The sequence below is a fragment of the Brassica napus genome, chromosome A7 (assembly GCF_020379485.1).
Source record: "Brassica napus cultivar Da-Ae chromosome A7, Da-Ae, whole genome shotgun sequence".
NCBI lineage: Eukaryota > Viridiplantae > Streptophyta > Magnoliopsida > Brassicales > Brassicaceae > Brassica > Brassica napus.
This window is the reverse complement of record NC_063440.1, coordinates 15215696-15231433: the sequence shown is the minus strand read 5'-3', so window position 1 is coordinate 15231433 and position 15738 is coordinate 15215696. Positions and strand designations below refer to the sequence as shown.

Sequence of the window (15738 nt, the reverse complement as noted above, 5' to 3'; positions counted from 1 at the left end):
CACAAAAATAACCACGTCACATATTTTAGGAACTTCAACTGGCAACCCTTAACATGAAAGGACATAACCGGAGAGAATGTGATCAAAAACTGACATTTAATTATGTAAAAATCAGTGCTACTCACTTAATTTTACACTGAAATATGGTTGTTTCGCTAATAAACCCATATACATTGTATTCATTTGGACTGCGGGGAAGTCACGGCCTATAGGTGGATACTAACGTATTTTGCAAATAGAACATCAGTGTATTTTTATACAAGCATCGGAAAAAAGAAACGAGAATTTTTATACAAGTATCAGAAAAAAATATAACTACAGTAACCAAGAAGGGACACATAGCCTTAACTAATTATTACAATTAAAATTTTTATAGTCACAAAATCATATATCAAGGCAGATATTAATTACAATTAAACTATGTTACGAATTATATAGACACATATATAGAAATAGACGCATAGATATTAAGGTTCTAGTTTAACGAAGTGGTAGTATTCTAGTGGCAGTTTTTTAGGCTTTGGTATATATTCACATCAGTTTTAGATTTGATTTCCTAGTAGAAACTAAATTATCATTACTTAACCAGTCTAAATTTGAGGTTCAGCCCAAGTAGTTAAATTATCATTACTTGACCAGTCTGGACTTGAGGTTCAGTCCAAGTAGTTAACAAGATGGATCGTAACAGATGATTTGTTCATCCACTGACATTAGTCGGAAGGTTCCAAACTTGAATCATGTAGTGTGGTAGCCGATCCATTCTATAGCAGCACTAAATGTGTTTCTTCCGAATCAGGTTAACCAATGGAGTATATAAAAAAATATTAGTCATCAATGATTACAAATAAACTATTTCATATTTTCCATACCCAAAATATATATAGGACCATAAATGACCAAGTTGTAGTAAACAGAATGTAGCCACGTATAAATATCAAGGTATATGAGTTGTCCAAAATCATGAATAACTATTCATACTCATTAATTTGATCATGCACAGACCATTTATGGACGTGTTGTTACAATAAGGTTAATGTAGCCACATTTAATCCAAGAAAAATAGTTATTTAACAAAAAAAATGTAGCCACGATTTATAAAGTCACTTTGATATAAGTATTCTAAAGCTACGAGCCTAATTAAGACTAAGCTAAGCTGAAGTCTTTCCTAAATACTTCAATTAAATATGTTGTATCTCAATGAAAAGAAAAACGTTCAAAGAAGTGGAGATAGGTCTATAATTCACATAGTAAAGAGAAGATCACTGTATGCAAAAATTCTTTTCTTTCTTTTTCTTTGTCAACTTAGTCCAAAATTCTTAAATTATAAAAGAAAAAGGGTTATAAGAGAAAAGGGTTCATAATAGAAGACTATTTTCATTCGGATATTTCCTACCACTTACATAGAACTCATTATTTCAAACATAAAGTCATACAAAATGTTTTACCAAAAAAAAAAAAGTCATACAAAATTATACAAACCCAAGAATATAAGTAAAATTAGGAGTTTTCATGTGTAGAGACAATAATTTTAATAGTTATAATGTTTTTTTTAAATTTAGTTTACATTTGATATTATTATTTTTATATTTTCATTTTATCGGTTTGAAAAAATCCTAAATATATTTTTTGTATTGTTTATCTTTATTTGGTTTAACTCTTTTATTTTGAGTTTATTTAAATTTCAATAGAGTTTACATTACATTTTATTAAAATAACTTTTTGAATTTATATTATATTATATTCAATAATTATTTCTTAGTTTAATATGCTTTATTCTAAGTATATAAATTTTAATAAATTTTAGATTTTTTTTTATTTTAGTTAAAATATGTTAAACGGGTAAAAATAATATGTTATATAATCTAATAAACAGATAAATTTCAATAATTTTAATCACTAACTATCAATTTTTTTTTATTGCGACGCTAAAGAGAGTAACTATGGATCATGGCTCTGGCGCAAGTTGTGAAAACTTAGACCCATTGCTTATGATTGTTTCAAGTATGAGATTAAAAATGAACATTATGTTTTCTTTTGATCTGATAACTGGTTAGGTTTGGGCAGACTTATAGAAATTATAGGGGATGTTGGGACAAGGTATCTTGGAGTGAATCAGGAAGCTACTCTCTCAGAAGCGGTCCACAACGCAGGCTGGAACTTGAGAGCGAGAAGCAGGAGGGTTTTTTCTCTGATTTACCAAAAGATTTAAGCATTGCCAACGCCAGACTCTCTGTCTGGTCCTGATATACCATTATGAAAGCATAGAACTGATGACTATAGACCAGTTTTTTCTTCTGCAAAGATATGGGAATATATTTGCATAAGCAAGGATCATCTCATGGCACAACCTCGTTGGTTTTCACAGAGTATTCTTCGTCAGTCTTTTATGGTTTGGTTGGCAATTAAAGACAGGCTGTCTACTGGTATTAGGATGAAACTTTGAAGAATTATTCAGGGTTGTATCTTCTGTGGCGAGAGAGATGATGATAGAACATAAATAATTTATTCTTCGCCTATCCCTTCACCTTTGCTCTCTGAACGAATGTTGCAGGAAGACTGCTTGGGACTTCCATTACTCCGGATTGGAATGATACAATCATAAGACTGCTGATTCGCTCTTGGAATAATCTTAACACATACCAAAAATGGTTGAAGATGGTATAATTGTATCGGAACAGTTAAATTTCTATTCAAAACCTTTTTTTCTTATAATAATAGTAAAAGTTCTAAAAATATATAAAATGAAGAAAATATTCTAAATAAGATAAAAAAATATGAATTCAAAAGAAATTACATAACCTTACGTTTTATTCACGTATAACTCACATTACTTTTTATCTAACTTTTATATATTTCTGAGGGAATTTTATGTTTATAATATCAAACATATTAAAAACACATATTATGATAAATTAAATATAAAATATATTTTTTGAAAAAAATTGAGAACTTGAAAAGAGTTAAATCTTTTTTCTTTTTCTTGAAAAGACTTAAATCTCATCGAAATGTTTGTTGAAAATAGATTTGGACCGACTCTTTTTTTTTGTGCACCGACTCTAGGTTCATCTATACTAGATGTTTAGTCACGGAGACATACAAAAGATATCTACTTGTCAGATACCAAAGGTAACAACAGAGAAAAAAAATCGAATGTTAGTTTGATGATATACAGATTCACTGCTTACAATTCCAGAAGCATAGACGAATCTTGTCTCAAGCTATAAACTTAGAAAGAAGACATAAGCATAACTGCCTGTATATATATTTTTTTCCTTTTTTGAAAGCTTTTGCCAGTATATTTCATTTTTGTAATTATCGACATTTAATTTTTTGGTATTCTCTCACAGGTCACTAGACAGTGAAGTGTTGTTGTAGGAGAATCCATGTCGAGAGTAGCTTGGTTTTCACATTGAAAATCACTTTAACTCGTTCATGCCAGCGTGCAATAAATTTTTTTTGTTTCAAATTGAGTTGGAGACAAAACTAGTTAGGAACTCAAGTTACTCAACAGTGTCATTAATTCATATTTGGATGGTTTGGACCCTAAAACAAATCAAAGATAATAAGGAATGAATTTGTACTTTTCACACCGATTAATAAAATAAAAATATGAGTATATTAGGGAGATGTGTAAACGGGGAACTGATTACTCCCTTTTAAAGACTACTTTGAGAATAAATTTTTTTTTTTGTCAACACTTTGAGAATAATTTAATTTAAACAAAAGAAGTGTTGTCTAAACGCGAATGTGGAAATAATTTAATTGAGCTGCCTAAGTCAATCAACCGTTGAAACGGAAAAGCTCAAGAAGAATTTAGCAGCCACTGTAAAGGTAGAAAAATAAATTATTCCAAACATTGTTAAAAATAAAGTTTAGTCCAAACGAAAAAATTGAGTCATAACTCAAATATATGACGTCAGTTTATCATTCTCCTCTGTATCTCTCTCCCTATATATACACCCACAATCTTCATTACCATAAAAATCACTTCACTCCACACTGAACACTTTCGCTCATAAACTATTTCTTTTTACCTGATTAACCCAAAAGAACATAAATTTATCAGTTTAGCCCCCTAAAAATCAAGAATCATGCTAAAGATGGAGATCAACGGTAGCACTTCGACGGCTACACCTACTGCCTCCGCCGTCGCTGTAGTCTCCGCGTCAGAAACCACCACTCCCGTCAGCTCTCCTTCTCTCACTTCTTCACCTCCGCCGTCTCTTTCGCCGCCGCAGCCGCCACAACCGCAGGTGGTGCTAAGTCCTTGCGCGGCTTGCAAAATTTTGCGACGACGGTGCGCCGAGAAATGTGTATTGGCTCCGTATTTTCCTCCGACGGATCCGGCTAAGTTTACAATCGCCCACCGTGTCTTCGGAGCTAGCAACATTATTAAGTTCTTGCAGGTACTTTTCTTGTTTATTACTTGTCACACGGGTGTATTTCCTATGTGTATGTCCATCACACACGTGTGTATGAGCAGATATTTCACACTGGGTTATTAGTATTTACATCAAAATTATGATGAGGAAAACTAACACAAACTATATCTTGTGGTAATTAATAAAATAATAATTATATAAAATCCGTTTTATTTTCTTTTAGTAGTTAATATTAATACCAAGTGATTTGTTCTTTGTACAAAAATAATTAACTTACATTTCTCAATTGAAAAGAACTCTGTTTTTCAAAATGTGAAAGGGATGTTAAAGTTGTTAAAAGTCTAGTTGTTGAACAATAATGGGTTCATAAGTCATGTGCCCGGAACCAGGCCCTACAATGGGAATGAAAGGTCAATAACAACCATTCCTCAAAGCTACATGCAGCCTCTCACTATAATACATATGTTCAACATAAAAATAAACATATCTTTTTTTTTTTTGAGCAACAAAAATAAACATATCTAACCCTTTAAAAAAAGTCGTATGTATAATTTGCATGTCTATCTCAACAATTCCTTTTCATTCACCTTTGTAAAAGTCATGTACGATTTCTTCATGGTCAAACACATTAAAATAATAAATATAAAAATTCAAATATCCAACATTTATGCTACAATCCACATTCCACAAATATCCAGGACTTTTGTATCCCCTTCTTGGAAATCATGTTTTAGTGAAAGATTATTTGATTTATGTTGTTCTGCTTTTGGTATCAGGAACTTCCGGAATCTCAAAGAACAGATGCGGTTAATAGCATGGTTTATGAAGCTGGCGCTAGGCTGAGAGATCCGGTTTACGGTTGTGCGGGTGCAATTTACCATTTGCAGAGACAAGTGAGTCAGCTTCAAGCACAACTTGCTAAAACTCAAGTAGAACTAGTGAGCATGCAACTCCAAAGATCAGATCTGCTAGAACTGTTTTATAAAATGGAACAAACGAAGTTATCAGCCCAAGAAGGACAGCAGAATATGTCTTTTGAGAGTTCATTTGATAGTGGTGACGAGTTCATTAGTAGCCCCGATGAAGTGACCAATGATTTGGTATTCCTTGAGGACACCAACAACAATAACTCATCAATGTCGTGGTGGGATCCTCTTTGGTGATGATCATAACTTATGGTATTATTAGCTCACTCTAAAGCGCTTTAGTGGTGACTTCCATATTCATATTAAAGACTTAGGATATGATATGGGAAGTTTTAATAATTTGTCTAAGTCAACCTATCATGTATAAGCACGTAAGGGAACTGCTTCAAATTTGTCAAACATGTTACGTATTAGTATTATGAGGGATATTTGATAAAAGAGAGGTTGTATTGAGATTCAAAGAATCTTCTCTTAACGCTAATGAGAAGGAGTTAATTGAGATGCATTTTAAATTTAATGGCTTCAATATTTGTTAAATATACTTTTTTTATAATTTGTTACTGTTTTTGTTCCACCTGAAAAGAGACTACATTACAATAAAGAAAGAAAAAGTATGTCTTAAAAGATACCGAACCACCACCGAATGGAAAAATCCAGTATATAAACAAACCAAAGTTTTACCGAGAAATATAACGTCACCAGCACAATGCTAAAGTTTCGGTGTAACGAAGAATTTGACATTTTACGAATTCTTCAATCAATAATCATTATTTTTCTTCAGCAGGGCCATCTAATTAGGAGACAATCAGTGCAAGCGTCCCAGAATCCACACTCATGTTTCCTGTATTTTCATAGTTAAACGGTCCGACTTTATTTGTATTTTATGCAGAAATTTAAATATATAATAAATTAGATTGATTGTAAAATTAACATATATAATTTATGTGGACAGCAAAATTATATGACAGCAGTACATATTTGAAGACGTTAGTTTTACTAAAAATAGATTTCAAAATTGTCTGTTTTTCACGGGTGTAAAACCAGACAGTTGATTCATTAGGCTAGATACATATAGAGTATTACGTTTTGCTGATTGTTCTATTCATGTCTGGATTCTCATACCATATTTTGTTTGAGTGATAGAATGATTTTTAAATTTGATCATATTGTCGGTTTGGAAATCAGTAAAAATATGTCCTTATAATTTATCCTAAATTATAATTTATCCTAAATATCTGGCATGTTGACCTGGAACATAATTTTCATCGTCTAAATTAGTGCTTCTAGCTCTATATATGTTCAAAGGTAACAAATTCTTCTTTTGGCTTTTAACCCTAATAGCTACCCATTTACTGATTCATCTTTCTAAACTCATTTATATTTGCTGAACTATGCGCCAAAAATCCATGGTTCATCCAATTTGTTTTGTAAACATAAGGTTTGAGTTTTCATTGGATGTTGGAGTCTTTGTATCTATTTCAAAATACATTTTGCATTCACCCTTAGCATGTTCTACTAGCTTTAAAAGGTCTTTGGTGTTATCTCATATCTGTAAATAATTTATCATCACAAGCTTTTCAAAAGTACCTATGAATAAAAATCTCTATTTATCTCTAGATTTTCTATATCATTTTTTTCTAGAACATGTAGTCCAAACTAGTACAATTTTTTTGGCCAGAAAAAAACATGTTGTCCAAATTAATTAAAAAATAACCGTTTAAAGACTAATTTTTATCTTAAAACCCCTAAAAATATTGAGCTGGCCTGTGCGTAAGACTGAGAAGGTCCTTGTTTTCGTCTAACATGCAGTATCATTTTCGTCTGACAAATGTTTTGTTTTGTACTTTATGAATTATATTAATACAAAATTCGAAGTTCTTGAAAGCATATATATAATGTGAAAGGTGAAAAATCCATTAGCTAAGGAAACGACGAAGACATGACAAGTCCAGTAGACTATAGCGATCGAGTACAACACTACGCGTTTTGCTCCATGTGACAGCATGTACACATATGTGTATGATCTTTTTATACGCACTCATGTATGTGTGGACAAATAAAATGTCAATAAGGTTACTGATGGAATTAACTAACGACCTCGATGTTAAAAAGAAAATCTAACAGCTTTAATGATTGTGTTTCAAGGGTAAAAATTATATGGACTATTGACCATAATCATTGTGTTCCGATTGTCTCCAAAATTTCTCTTTCGATTAGAGTGATGTGATTCTCGGTATACTTTATTTTAATTTAATACATTTCAGCTACCAATTGAAGACCAGTATATCATTCTTTCTTTTTGGCATAAGAGATAAGACGCATATTTCTAAAACTCACATTTCCTATTAATCGTTTACGTATAACCAAAAACACAAAATGTGTTTGCCGACAGTTATGAATGGTCTAATTAACACTCAACACTATTCATATGATTGGTCTAATTAAACACTCAATCAAAGAACAAAATCAATAGTGGTCGAAAACTAATGTATGCATTTTACCGACATCATGTGCATCACACGTGACTGCCATGACAAGCAAAACAATAGTATGTGTATCGTTAATTCGTTATTTGTCGGCATGAAGTTGATATGACTAGTTACCACTATGAATTATTGGCTAACAAGTAAATAAACAAAATTTAATCTGATCTATTGAATTCGACCAAAAAGTAGTATCACAATGTTTTGTAATTTAATAAAAGTATAACATTAATTAATCAATAGTATATTATTTCCAAAAAGAAATTTGGAAGAATGTTTTCTGAATTTAGCTATTATTATTTATTATTATAGTGTCAACATGGTGGCATGAAAAATGAAATAAGTTTGTATACAGTAACTTTGACCCATGAAAGAAAATAGCTTCATACCGCTAAAGATCTGTGGTCAAAGCATATATAAACAATTTAAAACATCTCAATTTTGTCTGATTCTCAAATCTTCGAGTGAAACACATATTATTAAACCATACAGGGGAGGGGTAGTCTGGTGTTAGATTGATTTTGACTCCATGTTTGAAGAACCTCACGACATCAAACATGTATAGCCATGCAAACATATAACATATTTGAAATATTATTTGAATAACCACATTGTGGTGGTGTAGTGGCATCTGCTAGAGGATGAGTTGTCATGTTGGTCTAGGTCTGGAATAAATTTTCCTCTAGTGCGAAATTATTAGTTTCATATATACCGACGCAGATATGGACTCATTGCTTACGGTCCATTTAAATATCTAGGAGAAAATTTATCTATGGACTGCACTTCCCATCAAGAAATTAGGTATTATTCTTAAATAGATCTGAATTTAAAATTTTAAATTCAAAAAGAAATATTATTTAAATATTTGGAAAAAGATTCCATTTATAGACTGTTTTTTTTTTTCTTAAAAACTAATTTGAACGATTTTGTAAACTAGAAATATATCTAAACTATAAATATATATATATATATATATGAATATCCGGGAAAAAGTTCATTTGTGGGTTGCACCTTCCATCTAAGGGTTAGATTTAATTCTTTAATAAACATGGATTTAACTTTTTTAAATTAAAAAAAAAATTATTTAAATATTTAGGAGGAAAATTCATCTATAAAACTAGTTTGAACGATTCTGTAAACCAGAAATATCTAATATTAGTCATATATATATATGTTTATTAGGCTTAAAGAATTATATAGCTAACATGGGTTGAACTAGTGATTACATCAACATAAGCTAAAACGTAAGCACCTAACAGGTTGTGAAAATGACTTCTTTAGAAGAGACAGTTTATTCAAAGTCCAAACAATAAAACTCTCACTTTTGTGAATTTTGAATAAGGGTTTGACTAATAACCACAAAAAACCTTACAAACCACTCTATACCGCTCTAAAATCTCTCAAAATCAAAAGTTAATCACATCTATCGTTTGCAATTATGTATGATTACACGCTGGTAATAAAAATAATTTATTTAAAGGAAAATTATATAAATTTAAAAAATAAAATAAATTGAAATAATAAATATATATTGATTTATATTATAAAATTTAAAACAAAAAGCATTTGCTATAATTTTATAGACATTAATATATATGTAAATATATATAAACCCACAAATCATTTTAAAATTTAAAACTACGATTTTATAAATATGATTTTTATATCTATTATAATAACATGGGTTTTGACGTTTTTATAATTATATAAAATTTTAATATTATTAATTTATTATTCAATTGATGCTGCATTTAGTAGTCAATCATTCATAATTATCGTGCAAACACATCATTTTTTAACCGTTGTATCAGTCGTACAAATCACTTATTAACTCTTAAAATCGCAACCATCCACATCCGCAAATTGCGTTTATATTAATCACACCCTTAATATTTTAGCTTCTTGAATTATATTGGGAATATATGGGATTAGGTTCAAAATTTACAAATTGTTGATATATATACATGAAAACATTTTTTTTCCAAAAATATGATTTCTAAATTATCAGTTTATATATTTTTCTCGTTAAAAAAAATGTGACAATCACCGACAATCAATTTTTTTTAAATGACTATAAAGTTCTGAATCCGTCAATAGGATGAGGCCTAAACTATAGAAAATTACCTCTTTTTATATACCAATTCAACACTATCAGTTACTATTATTTAGATTAGGTTTGAAGGCAATCAGGGTATATAATTGTAATTATTACCCTTTACTTTATGTCTAGTGCCTTTGTTATCATAAGCAGCCGAAAGGAAAAATAAAGTACCTACCTTGAGTCCTTCCAGTTTCATAATAGCATCAGTTAGAGAACCTCTTCATCGGATTTTATAGACTTTTATTCTGAAATTTGTCTGAGCGTCCAACTCATGCTATTTCTTATCACTAATTCTAAACCCAAAATATTATTTTTAAAAAAAAGTAAAATATTAACTAAAACTTCAAAAAAGTGAATGAGAGTTTTCTAGTTCGACATTCGATAACAAGCATGGATTAATATAAACCAGGTCAGTGTTGGACATGGATTACATCTCTAAGACCAGACCCATCAAGTAAATAGAATGTCTCCCAATTAAACAGAGTTCGGTCTAATTGTTCAAAGTTGGCTAGGGTTTGTGCCGACTTGAAAATAAAAAAAGCTAGAGGTCAAGTATATAAAGAGAAAGGAGGGGAATCGCAGAGAGTATTGAAAAAATACACTTTTGGAACAAGGAATACGGTTTCATCCTTCTAAACGTTCATGCCAAAATTATCTTCTTTTTTTTTTTTATAAATTCTCAATTTTTTCCATTGCAATTTGTCTCTTGAATTATCAATAAACGTCTTTCAAATAATTCACTATCGAATTTGTACCTTTTAACTCATACATGCTGAGTTTTGATTAAACAACTGACCTTGACTATTAGAAAGTGACACCAAAAAATCAGTCATCATGATCATAGACAATCTAACCGGCAAATGGTAGACTTGGCGGCGACAATCTAAGTATTTTAAGTTTTAATTATATAAGATATTTTCTATTTCTTTTAATTTTAAATTTATTAAATTAATTTATTACAAAATTATTATTTAAATATATTTGTAATAATATAGTTTATAATAACAGTGAATTATATGCGAGCTCGTTGTTAAATTGTTGCTACTTTAACAATGAATTAACTTTGGATCGCTATTACTTTGTTGTTATATTAAAAATGAATTAACTTCGTTTCTTGCAAATTTTATGGCAAACTTATGATGATATTTTTACGACAAAGATATGTTTCTTGCAACATAACAAAAAATTTACGATTATATACCCATTACGACGAGTAGTTATTCATCATCAATTTACTGCAATTCGTCATTAATTCACTGTAAATCTTCTATAACATAATTAGCAACAAAAATCGTCGACGTTAAGACTATGTTTTCTTCTAGTGAACGGATCAGCATGTCGCTTTTGAATAAAATCGGATTCACTATATAAAATAAAAGATATAATAATGAAAAAAATTATATACAAAAACTCCAAGTATAATGATTTTTTTTTTTTTGGTAAACAGTAAAATGATATTTGATTGAATCTGGGTAATTATATCACAATTATCGCCTAAGAAATGGGTTTGGCAACCTTAGACCTTAATCGAGAGGTATGGTTTTGTGAATGGACTAGCTTTGGTTTTAGATTCGTTATAGGATTAGGGATGCACAGTTTGTAATATATGATTTTAGTACATTTTTTACATCAAGCCAAAAGAAACATGAACCTAGTTATAAGAATTTTATTGATAATTGAATGAAAATAACTGAAGTATAGTAATGAGTTGAGTGAGATTTCTCTTGTCCTCGTCCAAACATGCAACAAGTTGACGTGATGTATATATGTGCGCACGTAGTCACATGTGCCGCTCATTTTCCATAACTACTTGGTCGGTATTTCCGGTCAAAAAATTGTTGCTAATCAGTCGTAATTAGCGACAATTTTTGGAAGTCACTTGTGACGGATGCTAATAACGAATAGATCCAAATGAATTAATATATCAATTGGTAGTCAATATATCAAATAAGGAATCTATCTTATTAAAACTCAAGTACAAAATTGGAGTGTTTGGAGACTTGAATAGGACTTTTAAAAATTTGGAGTGTTTGAAAACATTGATTGCAGTCTTTTAAAAAAAAATATTTTTGTTTGAAAACAAGTATAGTAGTATTAAGAAAAAAAGTAATGGGCTTATGTTTTTTTAAAAAATTGAAAGTTATCTAGGCCACTTTTAAAATATACCAAAATGGGTCAATCTAATTCCCTAAAATTTTTTTTTTCTAAACTAACCATAAAAAAAAAATTTAAACTTTATATACATATTTCAAATCAAAATAATAATTCAAATTTGATTTATATCAAAAATTGATTCAAAAATATACATATATTCAAAAATGGATTTTTACTAAACTATTTTTCAATAACCATTATAAAAAAATATTGTCAATATATATAAGAAAAATATAATACAAAGCCCAATTTGAAATACCAACTCAAATTATGGTTTTCATATTTCATATTAAGTTTTAAAAATATAATATATGTAATTATTTATATGATGGTATGTATAAAATACTATTAATTATATGATTACTTATATGATGGTACATATAAAATACGATTAATTATATGATGATAAAATACGATATATAATAATGACTAGGGATGGGCTTTTGGATACCCATACGGGTTTAATTCTGATCGGTTTGTATTTTAGGTTTTCGGGGTCAAAGATTTCAGCCTTATTAGAATGTTTCTAAATTTTGGTTTGAGTTCGATTTGGATCTTTGCGGGTTTGGTTTGGGTTTGGATAACTAATTTAAATTATTTTTAAAGTCTTAAATCATTATATATTTTAAATTTCTCAAAATGTATAAATAAAATAATATATTACGTATAAATTTGAATAACATATGTCATAATACTTAAGCTTAACATATCAATTGACTTGATTTAAAATTTTGGATACGAAATCAATAATTATTTTAAGTATTTTTGGTGATTTGAGTATACTTTAACTATTTCAGATATTTATTTTTGACTATCTATATATATTTTCAAGTATTTAAACCAATTTAAAAGTATCATTTTTGATGTTTTATATACGTTAAATCTAAAAATAATTAATATATATAAGTATATAAATCTATTTTTAGATAAATTCGGATACCCAAATACTTCGGTTCGGATCAGATTCGGTTCTCTAAATAACAAAATTTTGAATAATTAGAATATTTAATCAATTTATGTTTGGGTTTGGTACTATATCTTTGGATCGGTATCGGTTATGTTCCTCAGATTCATTTTTCCAAATCCTAATAATTACATGAAAAACAAATATCAACATATTTTTCAAAATATACACCCGCGCGCCTGCGCGGGTCAAAATCTAGTTATTTGTTAATGGTCGCACCAAAATCACAATGACATGTTTTTCATCGCTATTGTTTTTTTTTTTGTCATCATTTGTTTTTTTCATATATCTGATTGCGAATAATTAAAGTTTTTGATATATCACAGATTCGTAACAGTTCTCTCTCATGTTAATTTTTTAAATGATTTGGCGACATATGAATGACTGAACTGTGACAATATTTTTAATAATGTATTTTAAAATTTTGAAATTAATTTTATAAACAGTGGAAAGTTTTCAGATATGTATTTTCACAAAATATGATATCTATACTATTATTTGAGAAGTAAATTTACTGATTTATCATACTCTCTATAATTTTAGGTTATGTATATTTTATGCTCACTTATTAATTTAATAAATAATTTTAGTGATTCAACTGATAATTTATCATTATCTTGAGAATAATTAAAAAATTATAACGATAATATCATAGTCAAATTTATATTATATTTATTTTGTAATATAAAATATTATATATATGTTTATATTATATTTGGTTTAGTAATATTAAATCGACCATATTTTAATATATAACACATAAGATCTAATGAATCATCTATTTTTCAAGATAAATTTCTTAGGAAAACCAAATCACTAAAAGTGATAATTTCTGAAAAAAATTGGAAAACTATTCAAAAATATATATACTATTATTTGTGAAGTATTTTTTTTCTTACGTTAAAAATGAGAGCGTTTAAAGTCTTATTGCCTTTACTAAATAATTATATTAGATTTGTTAATAATTACTCATAAATTAAAAACAAATTTTATTATTTTGATAATCATCATTATCTAAATATATTATATATTATGTTATTAAAAAATATTTTGCATCCTAATATTTAAAAAAATATAATCTTTGTATATAATTTTATGTATATATGAATGTTTTCAAATTTATTTTAAGTAATAAAAATATTTTATTAAAATAATTTTTTTATCGTATATAAAAATTAATATATAAATGATTATTAAATATTTCAAAAGTATAAAAATAACTTATTCTAATGGTTTCTGGATTGATAATATAATTATTACAATTTTTTGTAGAATTTTTAAGTCTACAAGTGTAGAAAATATCTAGTATATTTTATTTAAGAAAGATCCAGTCATTAAAGTAGTGATATATAAAAACATGAGACATGGAGATGCAGTATGACAAAAACAAATCAATAAACTTATAAAAGACAAAACAAGTACCGATATATATTAATTAGTTATTTTTACTAAAAGCTGGTGGCTTGCCCGATTGAAAGTTTGAAACGATATATAGTTTTTAAGAATCTGTTAGCAACTTAGCATGCATGAAGCACCACGCTTCATTTGAACTCTACCAATACAAATGAGACTCTTTTGTCAAAGATTTCCAGAAACCAGCTTGATAAAATAACAAAGCCTTTTCAGAGCCATAAGTCGACAAAGTAAACATAACTCCTCGGAATCAAAGCTAGAAACAACAAAGAAAAACAAAACTAAACATAAACCGATAAATGAAGCGGCCAATAAGATCTCAATGAACACATGGATAAAAATGTGAAGCCGACCGATAACAGAAGGCATAATGAACGTGAAAGCATAGAAGGTCCAAATTATTTGAGATGAGATAAGAACTCCACAACGAGTTCCGATAAAGAACTACGAGCCAACGCCTCTAAAGAACAATCTTCATCTAAATGAAGCATAAGAAGACGAATCTTCAACTCGAGCAGTCAACAAAGAAGACGTTGACGATCAACTATTCTAAGACCGAACGCGATTGATCTAAAGCTACAACCCCTTATTAAGATATTCGGAGAACCCGTCGGTTTAAACCGAAAGGACAGCATACTTCACAGCATTGGAGCTTCACACTTAACAAACCACCAATAAGACCACATGTCGAGCAACAAGACCATATCGTAGACAGAGAACGATCAGCGACTTGTCAGCAAAGAGGACAAGTAACAGAGCATGGACCAGGAACTGGGAACCAACCCAAAGATCCTAAATAGCCACAATGCTTCATTGCCTCAAGACCAAACCAGTTCCAAAAGATCAAATAGAGCTGAACCACATTCCAATCACAAATCAAGCAAATCTAAAATGCGACCAGCCAAAACTACGGGAGCCTGCGACAAAGACAAAACTATAGAGAAAAGAAAAAGATATCAAATACATACAATCACCTGAAAAAACGCCTCGCCAGTTTTGATGGAAAAAGTAACAACCCACATCATAGAGCTTATTTATGCACTTCACACCAAAAAAACAGATTCAAAACTAGCAAAACATCCCAAGCAAACAGAGAAGGAGATATAGAGCAACCCGACTTCTCCTCCAAGAGCACCTCCGGAATAAACATTTTAATAGAGGTGGAGATTCTCTACCGAGCTACTTTAACTTGTAAAATAATCAGTGTAACAAATTTCGTTATCCATTAATTATATGATTATTTGATCTCCAATCTCAAATAATTAATATTTATCCGCTAAAATCATCTCCAATGGTTTATTCTATCTTTTACTCT

The 15738-nt window shown here is 29.3% G+C and overlaps 1 protein-coding gene across 1 annotated transcript; it reads left to right on the top strand.

Annotated features, from left to right (window-relative positions):
- The first annotated feature begins 3876 nt into the window (after nucleotides 1–3876).
- LOC106356593 (LOB domain-containing protein 11-like) lies at nucleotides 3877–5825 on the top strand. Its single transcript, XM_013796329.3, has 2 exons — nucleotides 3877–4406; nucleotides 5159–5825. The coding sequence occupies exons 1-2, from the start codon at nucleotides 4092–4094 to the stop codon at nucleotides 5543–5545; spliced, it is 702 nt and encodes a 233-aa protein (XP_013651783.1). The 5' UTR covers nucleotides 3877–4091; the 3' UTR covers nucleotides 5546–5825.
- The last annotated feature ends 9913 nt before the right edge of the window (nucleotides 5826–15738 follow it).